General features: G+C 42.4%; 1 protein-coding gene and 1 long non-coding RNA gene across 5 annotated transcripts in view; one reads left to right on the top strand and one right to left on the bottom strand.

Moving 5' to 3' along the window:
• The window catches only part of CPA6 (carboxypeptidase A6), a 250,013-nt gene that overhangs the window by 65,729 nt on the left and 164,213 nt on the right, over window positions 1-20,071 (bottom strand). For 3 of the 4 annotated variants that reach the window (XM_085022215.1, XM_085022217.1, XM_085022216.1), the window contains 3 exons: window positions 13,352-13,495; window positions 4,342-4,456; window positions 2,055-2,156 (listed from right to left, as the gene is read on the bottom strand). In XM_085022215.1, the coding sequence (XP_084878341.1) occupies window positions 2,055-2,144 (90 nt within the window). In that variant the 5' untranslated portion in view covers window positions 2,145-2,156; window positions 4,342-4,456; window positions 13,352-13,495. The remainder of the gene's footprint in view (window positions 1-2,054; window positions 2,157-4,341; window positions 4,457-13,351; window positions 13,496-20,071) is intronic. The other variant, XM_021089270.2, reaches the window with a different exon arrangement.
• LOC110260281 (uncharacterized) overlaps window positions 1-20,071 on the top strand; it is a 106,150-nt gene that overhangs the window by 83,610 nt on the left and 2,469 nt on the right. The window contains exons 2-3 of the long non-coding RNA XR_002343273.2: window positions 762-967; window positions 7,108-7,350. This is a non-coding gene — a long non-coding RNA (uncharacterized LOC110260281). The remainder of the gene's footprint in view (window positions 1-761; window positions 968-7,107; window positions 7,351-20,071) is intronic.

Below are 20,071 nucleotides of genomic sequence, written 5' to 3'. Positions count from 1 at the left end.
CTGAAAACAAGAGTATTCATAGTCACCAAAGCAGGCTTTTATTTTGGGATTCACTGACCAGCATAATTTAATAAGATTTTGGTATAATACTTCAATAGAGTTGGTCCATTAGGTAACCCATAAAAAAGACAGATTTCCTATTGATTTCAGAAGCCCAGGCTTGTTTATGCAGAGACAATGAATTTATTGCCTTAATTACAAATCAAAGGAGTAGAAAATACACAAGAAAAAGGTAATTGCTTAAATAGGTTTGCTTCTTCATTTTAATATAATACGTGACTATTAAGAAGCTAAAATTTTCCCCTCCCTCTCTCCCATCCCAGCCCTTTCTCTGCATCCCCCCTCCATCCCATGCAATGAATTGGAAATATTCCCAAGCAATATCTATTAAAGAAATACCTATGTGGATAAAATCATATTTAATTACAACACAAAATGGAAACACAAAACAATTTGGTTTGTAGAATCATGTGACCAAATTTTCTTTATCAACCCTGTTCTATCAATTTCCTTTATAATGTGGTCTCCAACCTAGTAATCAAGAGGTGGTTTTCGACATCATATTTATAGGGGATCTAGTTTTCATTCACTCATTACCTCATACCGCTAATACTTTGGAAACTCTTAAATGTGAGACACATGGCTGGGTCCTGGCAATTCCAAGATGAGAAGACAAAGAATTTATATGCTGGTGGGAAGGGCAGACATATGAGCAATTCATCATTATAATGTGACTCTCATAAGGAATATGGGGGTGCTAGGTATAATTTTTGCAGAATAAAAGAAGGCTTCTCAGAAGAGGAACCCTTGAGTGGTTGAGCAAGACTGGAAGCTGGCCTGGCAGACACGTGGAAGAAGGCATCTCAGGCTTGGCAGACAATCTGAGCAACTGCTTCTGGGTTTTGGGGAAAGAACGGCTGATGAACCTGGACGCAGAGGCAGAGAACTCATGAAAAGTGTAAAAGAGGTAAGACCTCATGCTGTATTCCCTGGGAGGTGTGTGTGTGCGTGTGCGTGTGTGCATGCTGTGTCTCTCACACTGACAACAGTGTGGAGATGGATGAGAGGGTGAGGACTGAGACTCACGAGGATGTTCAGTAATGAGGTCACAACTGTAATAGATCCAGAAATAAGCCAGGGCCACAGCAGTGAGGACAAGCAAAGCCATGGTGACAAATCCAAAAGACATTTAGAAGTTCCTCGTGATAGACTCAAAGTGGTGAGAAATCAGGAGAGGAATTTAGGCTGATGCTTGTGTTTCCTGACCAGGAGCACAGGGCCACTGTTTTGCTTCTGAGGTCCTTTGGTGACCATCGAGATGCGAATGTCAAGGAGGCAAGGAGATAAGAACTTACAACTCTGGAGAGCAGACACCACTGTATAGAAAAGTCTGGAATGATTGCTGAAGCTGTGGGGTGGATGTGCCCACCTGGAAAGGTCTGGGAGTGTGAGAGCACAGCTGAGGAGAGAATCCTGGGGTTACCAGCACGTAAGGGAAGGACAAGGGTAGAGGGGCCAGTGAAGGAGACAGGAGGTGATGGTCAGAGGCGGGAGGAGAACTCCCTAGGGGTTGTCGTAGAAGTTTCGGGTGCGTGGTAGGCAAAGGCCAGTGAGCCAAGGTCTGAAGGGTAGGTGTGGAAATTGAGATAACCATACAGGGAAATCTTTTTAGATGTTTGGCTGAGAAGGGATGGAGAGCTGTAGGTCAGTAGCTAGAGGAGAACACAGGTTCAAGGGCAGATAGCTTCTTACACATTTATGCAGCTTTGCATTGGTTCATCGTAAGCAGCCTCACCTTACAAATCATTTCAAAGGTCATTATTTTTGAAGGGCATCCATCACTTTGAGTATGTTAGAAACAGTATTCTTTGGCATACTCAATAGCAAAACTTAAACATGGCTCAAAAACCTAAGGGGATTTTTTTCCCCTTAAATTACTAGATAATGTTAAATATGAGACTCTATGAAAGACCATTTCTTTTCCCCATAAGTCAAAGCTGAAAAAGACGAATGTCCAGTAAACATCTTTTTAGTCACTGATTTCTTATTTTTACCTTTAAAACAAAAAGAGATCTTCCCTCATATGATTTTCCAATAGAGAACATGTGAATGAGGCCTGAATGAGTTTTATTCAGATGGCGCATCCAATTTTGAATCTAAAAGCAAATAAATAAAAACCATGTCAGACTCTCCCAGTGATGAAGCTTGTGATACAAAGAAACAAAGGATAATGAAAAGACAACAGTAGGTCTTAGAACTCAAAAAGCACACATGGAATATGAAATTGAATCAAAAACCAATTTTGTAGTCTTAATTTTCTCCAGGATACTTAAAATTACATTTCATTTTTTTGCTTTTATAAAGAGTAGCTTTATGTCTTTGTACTGTTCCCTTTTTAAAGCATACCTTCTACTATTCATCATTAATATCTTGATGGCAGCATCTTACAGAAAATTAATCAACGTGTTCTGGGTTCTTTTTTAAAAATCAAAATTTATTTCCATTTCTTCCCAAGCATTTAAGAGAAAAAGGAAGAAATAAGTTTCAGGAAAACCATCCCAACTATTTAAAAGTGCTTATTAAAGTCCTGGATATTGTTATTGGCCACTGAACAGAGAGGGCTAAGAAAAAGGCATTATCTTTTGTGCTTAAAGGTTATTTTACCAGCCACACCACACACTGGAGGGCATGCTCTGAATAACTTTCCCCAATAAGAATGATCTATTTGCATTGATCCATTCACACATGTTTATCTGTCATCAAGAAAAGGTATTTTTGAGATGGATAAATAAGGCACTTAGAAAGATGGGTGACATTGTGACTTAAAAGCCCAATACAGGAGTAAGGAGGTCACACAAAAGCATCCCAGGGTTCCATGATGTGAAAGAGTCTGTTCTGAAAAAAAAAAAAAAAGCCCAGATTTTGGAAAGTACCCATACTTTTCTTTTCTTTGGATTCTTACTTAGTCTAATGAGGATACACATACACACATTTCTGTATATGTACATATCTATATTGATACATTTTTACATTTTGACTCTTTTCTAGTGCATGTTAGTAGCACTTTAATGTGTCAAGTTATCTCCATCCTTTCCACTGCTTCTAATTTCAAGCTTCTAAAAAGTATGTTAAAAATGAAGTATGTAGAAATAATTTTGAAAGGAAAGTCACTATTAAGAGAACCAAAAATTCTGTTAAGAGTATAACAGGATCTGGGAGTTCTCCTGTGGTGCAGTGGGTTAAAGATCTGGCATTGTGACTGCAGTGGTTTGGGTTGCTGCTGTGGCGCAGGTTCCATCCCTGGCCCAGGAACTTCCATACGCCACAGGTGCAGCCGGTGCCCCCTCCCCCCAAAAAAAATGGGATCTCGTTAATTCTATGACTGGCATTCCTTTGCTTAATTCAGGAGAGGCATGAAAAAAATATGTGTATTCATTTTTTCATTCTGTCAACAACTCTCTACTTGGAAGTCTCTATTTGCTTGCTAGAAGGCAAGAAAGTGCTGGCCTATCCCCATGGCACTTGTAGTTTATTAGGAAAGAGAGACATTAATCAAATAATCATACAATTATAGAACTAAAAGCTATGATAGGTATCACATCCATGTACTAGGAGGGGCTGGGTGTGGGGAGTTCTGACCTCTATAACTGAGGTGGGGTAGGAGAGAGGAAACATCTCCCCTCTTGCTTAAGCTGATATTTAAAGAATAACTAGTCATTGCCCAGGTATACAGTAGTGGCGGTGGGATGGGGGTCCCTGTGTTTTCCAGATAAAATAAATGCAGCAAACTGAAAGGCCCTCAGGTCCCACAAATGAAGCTTGGTTTTGGGGAGGTCTCAACTTTGCAGAGGGTGTGGGGCAAACACCAACATTCACTCTACCCCTCAACCAGTCCATTGGCCTCAAACTCTGTTCTTCCTTCCTTCCATGGATTTTCAGTTAGCATGTTTATACCAGTAATTACGGTCAGCTTCTATCTCCGCAGATGCAGAACTGGTAGATTCAGAGGCCTACTGTGTGAGGTCATTGAACACAAGGCACTTAGTCTCTGCAGGGGCTTCTGAACCCAATCTCCTTTGGGTACCAAGGGGCAACTATAGCAACTTCCCTGCACTCTTCCATTGTACTTTGTAAAGTAGGTAAAAGTAAAATCATTTTGTTTCTTCTTCTAAAGCCATAAAAGGCTTAATAGAAGAGAACTGAGGTGTCCGGGCAACTTAAGAGCTATCTGGATTCTTCATCTAGCTCCCACTCTGGTCCTCATGCTTATCTCCCAATCCTGAGACCTACATATAAAAATACCCCTGTAAAAAATCAGCAAATGCTCTTTTGATGACATACTTCTTCTAAGGAGTGATAAACTTCATAATTATATCCGGAGGGGGACCTTCGACTTCTCTGGGTTGGCAAACTGCTTCCCTTTTCCAGTGCTTTCTGAAGATCTTCTATGAGGATCCTGGATGTGAAACAACAGACATGATGAAAATGAAATGGTGACAATATAAAAATGAGTCCATGTCAAAAGAAAATCATAGATCTATGAAAAGGACAGTGAAGGAAAGGGGACCATATGGAGATTGACACATCTAAAAATACCAAATGTTAGGAAGATGTTCTGTTTCAGAAAATAAAAACTGTTAAATGGTAAAATGGATATAAAATGTAAAATTACAGGCAGAGGTCCCCAAGTAATAATGATACTAATAGTAACTACCATTGATGGAGCAGCTATGAGAACTGAATGATGGGATGGGAATTTACCGAGTACCTACCAGGTGGTAGGTACTGTGCTGTGCATTTTACTGACTTCATCTTGGTTAACAAGTCTATGAGGTAAATTTTACCTCCATTTTACAACTTGAGACTCAAAAGGGTGAAGGACTTGCCAAAATCACTTCTATGGTGAGGGTTGAGCCAGAATTTGAACTTGGTATGTGAACCCAAATCCCAGTCTTTATTTTATTTTTATTTTTTAATTTTTTTTTGCTTTTTAGGGCCACACCTGTGGCACATGGAGGTTCCCAGGCTAGGGGTTCAATCAGAGCTACGGCCACCAGCCCATGCCACAGCCACAGCAACACGGGATCCGAGACGTGTCTGTGACCTACACCACAGACAACACTGGATCCTTAACCCACTGAGCGAGGCCAGGGATCGAACCTGAAACCTCATGGTTCCTAGTCGGATTCGTTTCCACTGTGCCACAAAAGGAACTCCCAAATTCCAGTCTTTAGACTCAAGGTCAGTGTGACATTATAAAAAAATGAAGCAAGTCAATTCCCTACTCCCTTGCCAAACCCTCCTTTTCTGCTGCCTCTTTCTGTCCCCAAGCCTTTTGTCATTGAAAGGCTTTTCTCATGTCATCGCCCAGCATACGTGACCCAAACTCAGAAAAGGGAAAGATGACAGTGAGAGGCAAACATCAATACGATATGCCTTATATGTGGAATCCCCAAAAAGGATACAAATGAACTTATTTGCAGAATAGAAAGAGACCCACAGACTTTGAAAACAAACTTATGGTCACCAAAAGGACAGGAGTAGGGGGAGGGATGGACTGAGGGTTTGGGACTGGCATATGCACAGTGTGATATATGGAATGACTGGCCAACAGGGACCTGCGGATGCTGTGATGATCTATGTGGGAAAAGAATCTGAATGAGAATGGATGTGTGTATACTTTGTTGCACAGAAGAAATTATCCCAACATCAGAAATCAACTATACCTCAATCAGACTTTTAAAAATGAAAAAAAGAAAAAAGAAGCTACAATCTTCAAGAGGAAATGGAAGAAATACCAAGAGTCAGAAAAAGCGAATTTCACTTCAAGAAGGCCACTATCAAGAAGGTCAGGAGAAGACAAGTTCAGATAGAGCGAATGCACTTGGAAACTGAAGGCCGAGGGGCAGGGTGAGGGATTCCAGGGTGGCTGATGTGTGGGGAGCCAGCTTCAGGTGGAGTCACTGGTATTCTTGATGAGACATGTGAGCTAGATATAGGCTTGTCTCCCTAATACTCACCCTTCTCCTCTAACTAGCGCGTCATGAGGTAATAAGGCGCTCACTCATTTACATAAAGGCGTTTAAGAATCCCTCAGTGATTTTCCTGGTCTGGCAGGTAGCTAAAAAAAATTTATCATCCAAAAGAACCTGTAGCTTGGGAGTTCCTGTTGTGGCTCAGTGTGTAACAACCCTGATTAGTATCCATGAGGATGAAGGTTTGGTCTCTGGCCTGGCTCAGTAGGTTAAAGATCCGGTGTTGCCATGAGCTGCAGTGTAGGTAGCAAATGCGGCTTGGATCTGGTGTGGCTGTGTCTGTGGTGTAGGACGGCAGCTGCAGCTCTGATTCAACCCCTAGCCTGGGAACTTCCATATACCTAAAAAGCAAAAAAAAAAAAAAAAAAAAGAACCTATGGCTTGATGGCTTCATTGCTATTAAAAAAAATATGTAATGGCATCTTTAAATGACTCAGAGTTGACCTATATGGGCCACTTAATAAAGATATTATCTTGAACTTCTTGAATAAAACCTTTTTGGTCCATGAAGGAAGTAGATTTACTTAGCGTCATGCTGGGTGTAGGGCATTCCTTTTGATTTGCCAAGTACCCACTATGGACAGAGCACTTAATCAGGAATTTATCATCAGTTTACTATTCTTTTCGTCTCGATTCTTGACTTTAAAACTAGAAACTTATTAAATATCAAGATAAGGTGGAGTGGCACAAAGTTGGTAACCTGGCTTGGGAGCTGCTCGCCGTGGCTCAAAATACAAGTGGAGGTTAGAATGGCAGTTTGGACATGATCTGTATTAGTGCTTTCTTCTGTCAAGGGAAGAAGTCAAAGATGAAAGTAGGCTTGTGTGGACTAAAGAACTTTACAATATTGCCAGCGTGGGTGTAAAGAACCAAATTCAGCTCCTCGTCAATGTCTAGTCTTGCCGTGTTGTTCCCAGAGAGGATCTGGGGTGATCAAGAAAAACTGGAGCTTGGTTAGGGCTGAGGTGGTTATAAACTGTCAACAAATTCCATTCACTGCAAGCAATCCTCAGATGGGCTGCCTCTCTAGTACCATGTATCCATATCTCAGGGCTGCTTTTCTCTCTTTCAGGAAACTGAGGAGAAAAAAACGTAAATAGATTTGCCAAAGCCAGCAACCTACAGAAGAATCTCCTTCTGAATTTCCAGCTTCAAAGGACAAGATGAACATGAAAACACACAAGTTTTCAAAGCTATAAAGACCTTTTGGGAATGTTTATAAAATTGAGCTGTAGTGCCTTGCTCTTGCATTAATTTCCAAAGTAGGCATACCTTCTAAATATAAAGAAGTGCAGATAATTTGTTTCTACTCAAGGTAAGAGCAATGCCTTGTATTCGTCACCAGAAAGTTCTGATGCTGATAAATCTATCTGACTGCTCTTGGTAGAACCACCACTGTACCTCTTACAGAGCTAATATTTTTCCAGGAGTTTTAGTACAAAAATGCTTCTTGATTGATTGGATTCTTTATCATTATCAATTGATAAATGACCTAACATGTTACTAATCTCAGAATGAAATGCCCAGAGAGTTGTCAAAATAATTCCACTGGATAATTGCTCTGATAAAGGCTTATCTTAATATTTTCTAGTGAAGTTTGTTAGTGTTTTCACCAAATTAAGAACATTATGTAGTTTTACAGTTTGAGGTTTTGGAATTACTAGAGTTGAGTGTTAGCTTCTTTGCTGAATAAATGCTTAAGTGTTTCAGTCTTATTTTAAAGTTTCCAAATGCCCCAGATAGAGCTGGTCTTTGGTTCCCTAGTATTTATTCTTTCATTTAGGTGAATGATTCTTAATATGAGCTGGTTTTAAATCTCATGTGATGGAGTTCCCGGGTGGCGTAGCAGTTAAGGATTTGGCATTATCATTGGCTCACGTTCAGTCCCTGGCCCTGGGGATTTCCGTATGTTTCAGGTGCGATCAAAAAAATATCTCCTGTGAGTTTTAAAAAAATATGCTTCCCTGAGCCCGACTTAGACAAGAATCTCTGTGCATAGGTATGAGACCTTCTAAAAGCTCAGCAGGTGATTTTAATATATTGTCAGGTTCCAGTTTAGGCTAACAATCCAGAAATGAACTGCCTCTAAGCACCACTATTTAAAACAGCCAAGACCAGGAAATAAACCTAAATGTCTATCTTTATGGATAAAGAAGATGTGGTACATATACACAATGGAATACTACTCAGTCATAGAAAAGAACAAAGAAATGCCACTTGCAGCAATATAGACGCAACTTGAGATTATTATCCTAAGTAAGAAAGAGAAAGACAAATACCATATGATATCATGTACATGTGGAATCTAAACGATGGCACAAATGAACCTATCTACAAAACAGAAACAGGTTCACCTTGTGGTTGCCAAGAGGAGGGTGTCTGGGGAGGGATGGAGTTGGAGGTTGGGGTTAGCAGCTGTTATATACAGAATGGCTCAAAAGTAAGGCCCTATTGCATAGCACAGGAAACTATATTCAGTGTCCTATGAGAAATCATAATGGAAAAGAATATGAAAAAGAATGCATATATATGTATTACTGAATCATTTTGCTGTACAGCAGAAATTAACATGGCCTTGTAAATCAACTATGCTTCAATTTTTTAAAATGGAAGAGAGTATCAGAATCCAGCTGGTCCTTTCTTCCTCTCCCCTCTCCTGGGTGCCTGTACTGGATGCGGACAGCTGCCCCTCAGCATATATCCCTCCCTCTTTGCCTGCCTGGGCTGAGAGGGCTGGGAAGCTGAAAAGTCCCTTCCTCCACTCTCTTGCAGCTATGGTTCTGGGTACAAATTTGCTAACTCTGACAAGACAGCAATTTAAGAATAGCCGTCTCCTGCTGCTGTTGCTGTGGCCATGTCCAGGTCTCAGAGATGTGACAGCTCAGTGGCTGTCAGGTGGCTGGGCTCAGGACTCCAGGGTCTAGTCCCCAGCTTCCTGGCGTGAGAGGCAATTATGCTAACAAAGGTAGTGGCAGGAGTAGTGCAGCCACAGCTCCCTGACCTCTGGACTGTCACACAAGGGAGAAGAAAACACATGTCTATTTCACTTGAGTCACTGTTTTAGGGTCTGTTGTGCTGCGTGTGTCTCCCCCCACATTCATATGTTGAAGTCCTAACCCCAATCTGAGGGTAACTCTAGGACTCTGGAATGTGACCTTACCTAGAAACAGGGTTGTTACAGATGTAAATCATTAAGATGACCTGATAAGAATGGGCTCTAATCCAGTGTGACTGGTGTCCTTATGAAAAAGGGAAATCGGTTCAGTTTGGGAAGATGAAAAAGTTCTGGCAATAGACGGGGCAGGTGGTTGCACAACAGTTTGAATATCCTTAATGGCACTGAACGGTGTGGCTAAAATGGTAAATTTTATGTATATTTTACCAGTTAAAAAAATACAGGTGAGGTGAGAATTAGGACATGAAGACAGATATATGCAGAGGAAAGATGATAGGAAAAGAAGGAAGAAGACAGCCATGCACCAGCCAAGGACAGAGGCCTGACACTGACCCTCACAGCCACTGGAAGGCACCAGCTCGGCTGACACCCTGATTTCAGACTTTCAGCCCCCAGAACTGGGAGAGAAGCAACCTCTGGTTTTTGTTTGTTTGTTTTTTGCTTTTTAGGGCTGCGCCTGTGGCATATGGAGGTGCCCAGGCTGGGGGTTGATTTGGAGCTGCAGCTGTCAGCCTACACCACAGCCACAGCAATGCAGGCTCTGAGCCATGTCTGTGACCGACACCACAGCTCATGGCAACGCCAGATCCTTAACCCACTGAGGGAGGCGGGATCAAACCTACATGCTCATGGACACCAGTTGGGTTCGTTACTGCTGCACCACAATGGGAAATCATTCAGTCTCTGTTGTTTAAGCCCCCCTGGTCTGTGGTACTTTGCAGCCCTAGCAAACTAATTCAGGGTCTCTGTTCAATAGCTTAGACTGTACCTTAATACAGACCCCAAGAGACCCACCTGAAAATAACCGTGATGTGGCCCCCATTTTCCTTGTCAAGGAGGCAACTGGAAACTGCCAGGTGGATGAGAAGCCCATGAAATGCAGCCCCCAAACAGCTTTAGAACTGTTCTAGTTTCCTTCATTGTTTATGGCTGAGTATTATTTCCACCGCAACTGTGTGCCCTCCTGAAATAGTGACTAGATCTGTTAGAAACTTTCCAAGTCACATCATCACTTAGTACAAAACCACCTGCTCAAAGCTTCCGGGGTGGAGAGAGGGGGTTCAAAACATGAAATTCCATACCAGTTTTTATTGGTATTTAATTTATAAAGGGATTGAAAAAACTGAATGACAAAATGAGTCATTTCATGTCATGTTTTTAAAGAAGGTTTGATCACCTAGAGGCCAGACACATGGCATCACATTTTCTCTGCTCTAAAGATGACTATAGGAGTTCCCGTTGTGACTCAGTGGTGAATAAACCTGACTAGTATCCATGAGGATGCAGGTTCGATCCCTGGCATGGCTCAGTGGGTTAAGGATCTGGCGTTGCTATGAGCTGTGGCGTAGGTGGCAGACTTGGCTTGGATCCAGTATTGCTGTGGCTGTGGCATAGGCTGGCAGCTGCAGCTCTGACTTGACCCCTAGCCTGGGAACCTCCATATGCCTCGGCTGTGGCCCTAAAAAGACAAAAAATAATAATAATAAAGATGAATATAGCTATACATTATGGACTGTTGTACTGAGTAAATGATAATCCTCAGAAAATACCCCAGGCTACAATAATAAAAGTCAATTAAAATGATCTCTACCTACCAGCTCTCTAGAATTTAATTGACTCTTATGTGGTCTTATCTTGGGACCAACAAAATGAATAATTCTAAATGACTGCTCTCCAGGAGGAGACAACTGGTTTAAAATACTCATTTTTTTAGACTCTATTGTCCTTGACATCAAGGGTGATATTTTATTCTCTATCAGTTCCACATGACCTATATGGAATGTCAGGAAAGAGAGATTTGTTCAAATAACTGGTAGAGTCTTTTCTTCCACATAATAATTAATGAAATATGTGAGCTGTTGCCAAGCCCCAACAGATATAAGCTCTTTCCTGCCAGGCATTCAGAGACTCAAAGCATGCCTTCAAAGTTACAGCAACTGCTAAGTTGTGCTTAGTATGAGCAAGAGCTTGATGCGTGGCTCTGACTCTACCCTGTTGTAGGAGCACAGATAAAATACCTTCCCACAAAAAGCCCATCAGGACTTTAGTAAGGCTGTAACTGTACTGGTGGCAGGGAAGTGTCTGCATGGGCTGGGGAGGGATGTCATGGCACCTTTGCAGCCCATGACCCAACCGGCCACGGAGACCCCAGAGCCACGAACCCTTCCCAGGCCTTGCCAGACACCATCAGGGATCTTTGTGCCTGCTTTGGCAGTACAACTGCTTGCTACGCAGCTGGAGTAGTAGAAGCCAGTCATTTGCAGTCATCCTCTCAGCCCTGAAATCCATGGGCTCCAGACAAAAGGCATGCCTCTTCTCCCCATCTCATGAATTCACCAGTCTGCATTTCTCCCCCCACACTGGGCATTGACCTTGCCTCTCTTCACCACCTCCCATCCCCTGGTGCTGCCGGGATCCCTCTGGCCCTGTACAGACCACCCCTACATCCTCCAGGCTCTTCAGAGAACTGCTCTCCTCTCATATTCTTCCCCTAACAGAAACTGGACTCTCTCAAGGACAGAGATTCTGGGGTGGCTTTCTCTTCTCCCCATTGTCCTCCATGGGGCCAGAGGGGAGGGAGGGAGGCATTCTCCTGGCCATGCTTCCCCATTAATCTTCTAGCTTCCAGGAAAATCTCCCCCTCCCTTCAGCATCATGCCATTCCTGCTTGCTTACCTCTGACTCTTGCCTCCTCCCTGGTCTTCTTGTACCAGGGGCACATTCTCTTTCTCCACCTCTAACCTTGCCTTAAGCCAAGGAGATTTGAGACTGCTTGGCTGGGTTTGGGATTGGCCTACGCACACTATTGTACATGGGATGGATGGTCAGTGGGGACCTGCTGTTTAGTACAGGGAGCTCTACCCAATATTCTGTGATGACCTATATTGGAAAAGAAGCTGAGAAAGCATGGATGTGTGTATATGTATAACTGAATCACTGTTGTACAGCAGACATGATCACAACACCGTAAATCACCTATCCTTCAATAAAACTTTAAAAAATGAAAAAAAAGAACACCTTCAATAAAACTTTAAAAAATGAAAAAAAAAAAGAAACACCTAGAACAATGTTCACCTGGTATAATACTGATCATCATTATTCCTGGGAAACTGGATGATTTTTTTTAACTTTCTTCTTTGCAGCTCATGGCAACACTGGATCCTTAACCCAATGAGCAAGGCCAGGGATCAAACCTGCATCCTCATGGATACTAGCCGGGTTTGTTACCACTAAGCCACAATGGGAATGCCCTCAAAAGTTTTTTGTTTCTTCTTGACTCCTGTGACTATCTTCCACTTGTTCCGTTCTTACTGCTTAACTATTCCTTAAAAACAAGCAAACAAAAAAACCCCTCAAATTTGTCTAATTGGTAACTGAAGATAGAAGCCTTGTAGTCATCCTTGAGTTCTTCTTCTTTCACTTCCATCCAAACAAGGGCCAAGTGCAGGTGGTTTTGCTTCTGAAATACTTTTTGCAATTCTCTCTTCATCTCACTACCTGCCCTGACTCTGGGGCCTCGTTCTCTCTTACCTGGACCACTACTGTTGTCTTCACCCCTGCACCCCAGTTTCATGTGGCCCCCATGCTTACCTCCTCCAACTGTGCAGCATCTCCCACAAGATGACGTCTGATCTCCTAACTCTGAATAGCAGGCTTCCCAGCATCTTGTCTTTCTGTTCTCTGCCTTGCACATTGCACACTAATGACACTGAACTACACTGGTTCCCTGCACACATACTATGCTGCTTCTTGCCTTGGCTGGCATGGTTCTCTCAACCTTCAAGGTCCCAAATCTCATTCTTTGTCTCAATGATATGGCTCCTGCGAAGTCTAGCTTTTTTCTCACCCTGCCTCCCCATTCCACCTTCCAGGCATTGATAAGCTACTTTCCTTTCCTTACACAGTAAAATCCTTCTATGTTTACACAGGTTACTTAGGGAAGTGTGGTCACTAGCCTCCCCCATTACACTAATAAGCAGCTCATGAAAGGCAAATATAACTGTTATAGTCATGATGCTTTTCCCAATGTGAAACACAGTACCTGAAACACCGTTGTTGGCACCCAATAAATGACCTGAGTACAGTCATCATGCAGTTCAATGGAACACAAATGAATTAAGCAATGAAAAAGAAGGCTTACTTGTACTGGATGTTGCTTTCCTGTAGGAAGGCTAACAGGGCTCGGGACCCATTTTGGGGAATATGGACATCAGTAACTGTTCCCTCTGATATGTAGGAGATACTGCTGGGCTGCCACAGGTCCACCTGTAGTGCAGGAACCAACCTGTAATTCACATTCAGTGCAGGTGGGGAAAGATCCATGTCAAAATGTCAAACACGTTATCTTGTTTGCAGACAGCAAAACCAAACACATTTTAGAATTAGACTCAATGCTTACATCATCAGGGCAAAACTATTGATTTCGATTTCAGTGTCCCAATTATATCACATCCATATAGAATTTGATCATAACTTACAAGTAATAAAGACCAACACATTCATGTTAAATGAGATAAAATAGTTTTAAGTATGACTTTGATTTTGTCTACAATTATTTATTGCATAGTTATTGAATAATAAGAAAGAAAAAGATAAATGACCTTTCATCTTACTATACAAGCAAATTGTGGTAGCTTGACAACATTGGTAACTTTAAATGGAGCATCTTCCAGTTGTTGCCTCATCCCACAACCTGTGCCATTCACCAGTTTCTACTCAGTCTTCACATGTCAGTAGAAACACCCCTTTCTTGGGGGAGCTTGTCAGCCAGGGCAGGGCTCCTTGTTGGATTTCTTAGAGCACCTCGTGCTTCTTTCATTCTGTAACTGCCTCTTACCAAGATGTAAGCTCCATGAGGGCAAAGGATTTGTCCACTCAGTTACCACCCTGTTCCAAGTGCCTATTACGATGCCTTGTGGATATTAGCAACTCAACCATGATTTGCTGTGTGAGTGTGGATCCCATGGAATAATTCACCACACACTCATCACACGCTGAGTGTTTTTCAGGAAAGCAAGAGCCATGTCGGTTTGGCTTATAGTATGTCCCCAGTGCCTTGCCCAGTGCTCCATGCCTGGTAGGAGCTGCACATTCATTGAAAGGATATCTGAACTCAGCTGGGATGGAGAAGAGCCCCATCTTCTGCACAATCCAAGAGCTACTCTTTCAATTAGGCACAGTTTGTCTTCACGGTCATGTGTATGTCTTCCTGCATTTCCAGTCTTAGTCTGTTGCAGGATCTTGATCTCTGCAAAGACTTTATCTGATAAGGTTTAGTTACTTTATCTTCACTTAGGTGTAAGTGTGTGTGTTCTACTAGGGAACTCTAGAGACAAAAATACTTTGTGACTCAAGGAAATACATCTTTTGTGGTATAATTTCTTCTGGAACAGGGAAGAGAGGCACTTATTTTGGGGACAAAGAGTTTACCTGTTTTCTTTCAAGCAGCTGACTCCTTGACTAACTTACAAGGGCAACTCTGACTCAGCTAAGTTGCTAGTCCAACAAGCACGGAACAACAGAAGTGCGGGGCTGGGAGGGATGCTGAGAGGTCATTCTATCCATCTGTCAGCCCTTGGGCAAGGATACATCCAGGACTGAACCAAACTGTCCCCAATGGAAGCATCTAAACCACATCTTTCATGTTTCCCAAAAAGGAGAGTTGACAATATCCTAATTTAACTCAAATCCACATTTAACAAGATTGTCAGACATTTTCTTAACCTTTTACACTGCAGAACACTTTCATCTTTTTCCTGTTCCATTCTTCAGCAAGGAATGGCTGGTTTCTTGCCTTTGTGAGATAAAGCACATTTGTATCTTCCACTTTTCTCTATAGGTTAGATTTTCTAATCCTTTAATCGTCTTTGCCTCTAAACCCATTGCAGAGACAGATTTTGATATTCAAGTATATCACCTAATACCTGTGGAGATGAGGAAATTCTGCTGAATTTAGAGTGTGGAGAGCCACAGGAACCTGAAATATCTGAATAACCACTCTGGTGATGAATCTGTAAGTGTTGTTTTCTGGGGCATATGCTAAAATAAGAATCTTCATCCCACAGAAGAGTGTAGCTCCCCCATAGGAAAATTCTGTGGAAGAAACAAACCCTATGGCCTGACCTGGAGAAAGCTTCCTGGGAAAAGTCACCAGAAAGCAGTTGGTCTGAAAGCAACTGACAAAAAAGAATTTGCAAAAATTGGGAACTGTATTTGGTTTTGATATTAGGAAAGTAAATTAAAAGGAACAGTCAGCTTTTCTCCAGTAATCTATTAGGGAAAGGGTGCTTGGATAAGTAACACGGATATTTCAGTCTGGGGTGCAAGCAGATGCCTATACCAGGATAATGCTCTGTGAGACTTGTAAAGTGCCACCCATTTTATAGGTATTTTTCATCTTATCAATAACACTTTGAGAGAGGAGTTAATTACAGATATATTTCATGAACAAGAAGACTCGGGATCATAGAGGCAAAGTCACTTTCCCAAAGATGCATAGGTACATGCAATGGTGACACAGGATACACCTAACTCCAGTATCCATAATTTACTGACTGGGTAAATTTCTCAGGATTTCCTGAGACTATCCCAGAATAAGAAGCAACTTCTAACTTTCTGACTTAGTGTTGGAGGGGGTATGGTTGGTGGGTCTCACATCCTGGTCTTTCCTGTTACTTTTTTTTTTTTTTTTGCCTTATGAATTATATGAAGGTATTTCAAAGTTCTAATCAGCTCACTTTGAGAAGATTACCATCAATCATTTCCTTAGGGTCTGATCCCATTTGGGTAAAGTGATGGACAGTCTCTGAACCAGAAAGCTGGGTGACCCTGGATCATGACAAAGTATCAGCAGCCTGGTCAGGATGGCCTAAGGCCACTTGCCAACCAATGGTCTCAGGTCTTCACTGCCAATAGCTATCTGATATTGCAAGGAAAAATGCTCCTTTGCAGAGCCTTCTGGCTTTGGAACCTGGTGGTTATTCCTATGCGCTTCTTACCTTATATGACTACCAGCTATAGTCAGGTCTATTCAAGAGGAGGAGGCAGCTTAGTGTGAAGGTCAACATCATTTACTTGAGAATCCAACAGCTCTGTGCTGGAATTCTATCTCTAGAAGCAATGGCTGTGTGACTTTGGAGGAGGTTTTAACATTTCATAAAGTTAGTTCCCTCAGCTCTATTGTGAAGATAATTTAAAAACTTACCCACAGATTTTTTTTTGGGTAAGAGTAACTGGAATAATAGAAGTAAAACAAATATCAGAGAGTCTGACACAGAGTGACCACTAAAAAACTATTAACTATTTGTTATTGTTATTTGGAAAGCATATGGATGGCTAACATGGTGGAGCAGGAAGACCCTGAGCTCACCTCCTCCCAAGGGCACAGCGAAATTATAGCTATTGATGAGAATGGCCTGAAGCCTAGCAGAAAAAACTTTCCACAACTAAAGATATAAAGGAGAAACCACGATGAGACAGGGTGGAGATGGGTATATTTAAGACCCACTGCTTTGGGAGGATAACCACAACTGCAGGGGTTCTTCCCAAGGAACAAGGGGTCCAAGCCTCACATCAGGCTCTGGCAAAGAAAGATGAGCCTCCAGAATGTCTGGCTTTGAAGGCCAGCATAACTGTGACTCCCCCTGGGCATTTAGACACTGACAGCAGCCAGTTTTGGGAATTCGTGGCACCATGAGGACACTGGGGGTGGCAAAATCCATTTTGGAGCCCTCCCTCTAGACTATTAGTATGAGGTGCTAACCTGCCCACCAGGTGGTCAGCACTAGTCCTGGGTCCCGAATTCCCCCACCCAGCCCTCCAACCAGCTGTGCCTGGACCTGGCTCTGCAAACCTGTGAGCCAGCAATCCCCCATGAGGCAGTGTCTGGTAGCCAGCTGGATCAGGGCCAGCCATCCCCACCAGACTTCCCACAATAGTTGGCCCCACCACAACAGAAGCGCCCACACAGTCCCCCTAGGGAGTGCCCCTAGAGCATATGACTCTGGTGACCAGAGGGTAGTGCCTACTGGTACATGGAGGACATTTATTTATTTATTTATTTATCTATCTTTTTGCCTTTTCTAGGGCTGCTTCCCGTGGCATATGGAGGTTCCCAGGCTAGGGGTCCAACCGGATCCGTAGCTACTGGTCTATGCCAGAGCCACAGCAATGCAGGATCCGAGCTGTGTCTATGACCCACAACACGGCTCATGGTAATGCTGGATCCTCAACCCACTGAGCAAGGCCAGGGATTGAACCCACCACCTCATGGTTCCTAGTCGGATTCGTTAACCACTGTACCACAATGGGAATTCCAGTGTAGGACATTTCTTACAAAGGATCATTTCTTCATGATGGAGAAACATAGCCTACCTAATATAGAGAAGTAAAAACAGAGTTAGGCAAAATGAGACAACTGAAGGATATGTTCCAAATGAAGGAACAAGGTAAAACCCCCAGGAAGGACTAAGCAAGGTGGAGATTAGCAATCTACCCAATAAAGGGTTCCAGGTAAGGATCTCAGTGGTGCTCATCGAACTCAGGAGAAGGATGGATGAACACAGGGAGAAGTTCAACAAAGAGTTAGAAAATATAAAGAACAGAACAGAACTGAAGACTACAATAAGTGAAATTAAAAATACACTAGAACAAATCAACATAAGATTAGATAACACCGAGGAATGGATCAATGAACTGGAGGAGTAGTAGAAAGCAACCAAGGTGAACAGAAAAAAGAATTTTTAGGAGTTCCTGTCGTGGCACAGTGGTTAACAAATCTGACTAGGAACCATGAGGTTGCGGGTTTGATCCCTGGCCTTGCTCAGTGGGTTAAGGATCCGGCATTGCCGTGAGCTGTGGTGTAGGTCGCAGATGCGGCTCAGATCCCACGTTTCTGTGGCTCTGGTGTAGGCCAGCGGCTGCAGCTCCAATTAGACCCCTAGCCTGGGAACCTCCATATGCCGCAGGAGTGGGCCTAGAAAAGGCAAAAAGACAAAAAAAAAAAAAAGAATTTCTTAAAATGAGGATTGTTTAAGAGACCTGTGGGATAATATGAAACATACTAACATTTGCATTATAGGGGTCCTAGAAGGAGAAGAGGGAGAGAAAAGGTGCAGAGAAGTTATTTAAAGAGATGATAGCTGAAAAATTCCCCAACCTGTGGAAGGAAACAGACATGCAGGTCTAGGAAGCCCAGAGAGTCCAAAAAAGATCAACTCAAAGAGGTCCAATGCATTGTAGTTAAAATGGCAAAAGTAAAGGAAAAAGAGAGAATATCAAAAGTAGCAAGGGAAAAATCAACTAGAAACTAGAAAACAAGGGAACTCCTAGAAGATTATAAGCTGACTTTTCAGCAGAAACTCTACAGGCCAGAGAGAGTGGCATGATATATTTAAAGCAATAAAAGGAAAAAACCAACAACCAAGAATAGCTGACAAGGCTATCATTCAGATCTGAAGGAGGGATAAAGAGTTTTACAGCCAAACAAAGGCTAAAAGTTCAACACCAGAAAGTCAGCTCTATAAGAAATGCTAAAGTGACTTTTCTAAGTAGAAGGGGCCACAACCAGAACAGTGAAAATTATGAACTGAAAAATCTCATTGGTAAAGGCAAATATACAGTAAAGGTAGTAGATCAACCACTTATAATAAAGCTCATAGGGGAGTTCTCTTGTGGCACAGTGGATTAAGGATCCAGTGTTGTCACTGCAGCATTTCTGGTCGCTACTATGGCATGCATTCAGTCCCTGGCCTGGGAACTTCCACATGCTGTGAGGTCAGGCAAAAATAAAAGATAAAGCTCATAGAAAGATTAAAGAGCAAAAGTAGTAAAATGATCTATATCCACAACAAATAGCTAAGGGATGCACAAAACAAAAAGATGTAATGCATGAAGTCAAAACCATTAAGAGTTGGGTGAGGGGAGTAAAAATGAAAGGTTAGAATGCTTTTAAGAGATCATCAACTTAAAAAAAAACATCATTCATATACAGATTGTTACATATGAACCTCGTGGTAACCACAAACCTAAAATCTGTAATAGATGTGCACACAAAGGGAAAGGGAGTTTCTGTTGTGGCGCAGTGGAAACTAATCTGACTAGTAACCATGAGGTTGGGGGTTCAATCCCTGGCCTCGCTCAGTGGGTTAAGAACCTGGCGTTGCCATGAGCTGCGGTGTAGGTCGCAGACGCGGCTTGGATCTGGCGTTGTTATGGCTGTGGTGTAGGCCGGCAGCTGTAGCTCCAATTGGACCCCTAGCCTGGGAACCTCTAAATGCCACGGGAATAAATAAAAAAATGAAAAAAGGGAAAGGAATTCAAATATAACACTAAAGATAGTCATCAGATCACAAGGGAAAGGAAGCTCCTCTGGGGTGGGGGAATCTGGAAGCAGTGAAGTTCTACCTCCCATGTTTCTGGTTAAGATGAAGAATATGGTGAGACTGTCCCCTTATTCAGAGGGAGTAAAACCTACAGACGGCTTTAAGTGGGAGGAAGCAATAAACAAACCAAGAGCACTAACAAAGCTGGAATGTTCCCAGCACCAAGCCAAAGAGCTGGATTTGAAGCCACTGCGGCGTGGGGGATGAATTCCCTACACTTTGGGGTCTGACCCCCTAGAATTAAATTCAGGCCCCCTCCTTTAACATCTGTGTGATTTAGGGCAAGTTCCTTAATCTCAAAGGGCCTCACTTTCTTCATCTGTAAAGTGGGTAATAAAGATGCTTCTTCATTCATCAGTTTTTGATAATGTTAATTGTTGTTATTATTATGGGGTTATAGAGATGAAAGAAAATGCAGTGAGGAAGAACATGAATTCTAGAATAGACAGGCTGAGTTTGAAGCCAAGTTCTACCACTTA

This window comes from Sus scrofa, chromosome 4 (genome assembly GCF_054392235.1).
Source record: "Sus scrofa isolate SSC_HxYL_T2T_F1_AM1 chromosome 4, Sscrofa_HxYL_maternal_Yorkshire_Landrace_v2.0, whole genome shotgun sequence".
NCBI lineage: Eukaryota > Metazoa > Chordata > Mammalia > Artiodactyla > Suidae > Sus > Sus scrofa.
The sequence above is the reverse complement of the archived record's forward strand: the minus strand, read 5'-3'. Positions and strand labels throughout refer to the sequence as shown.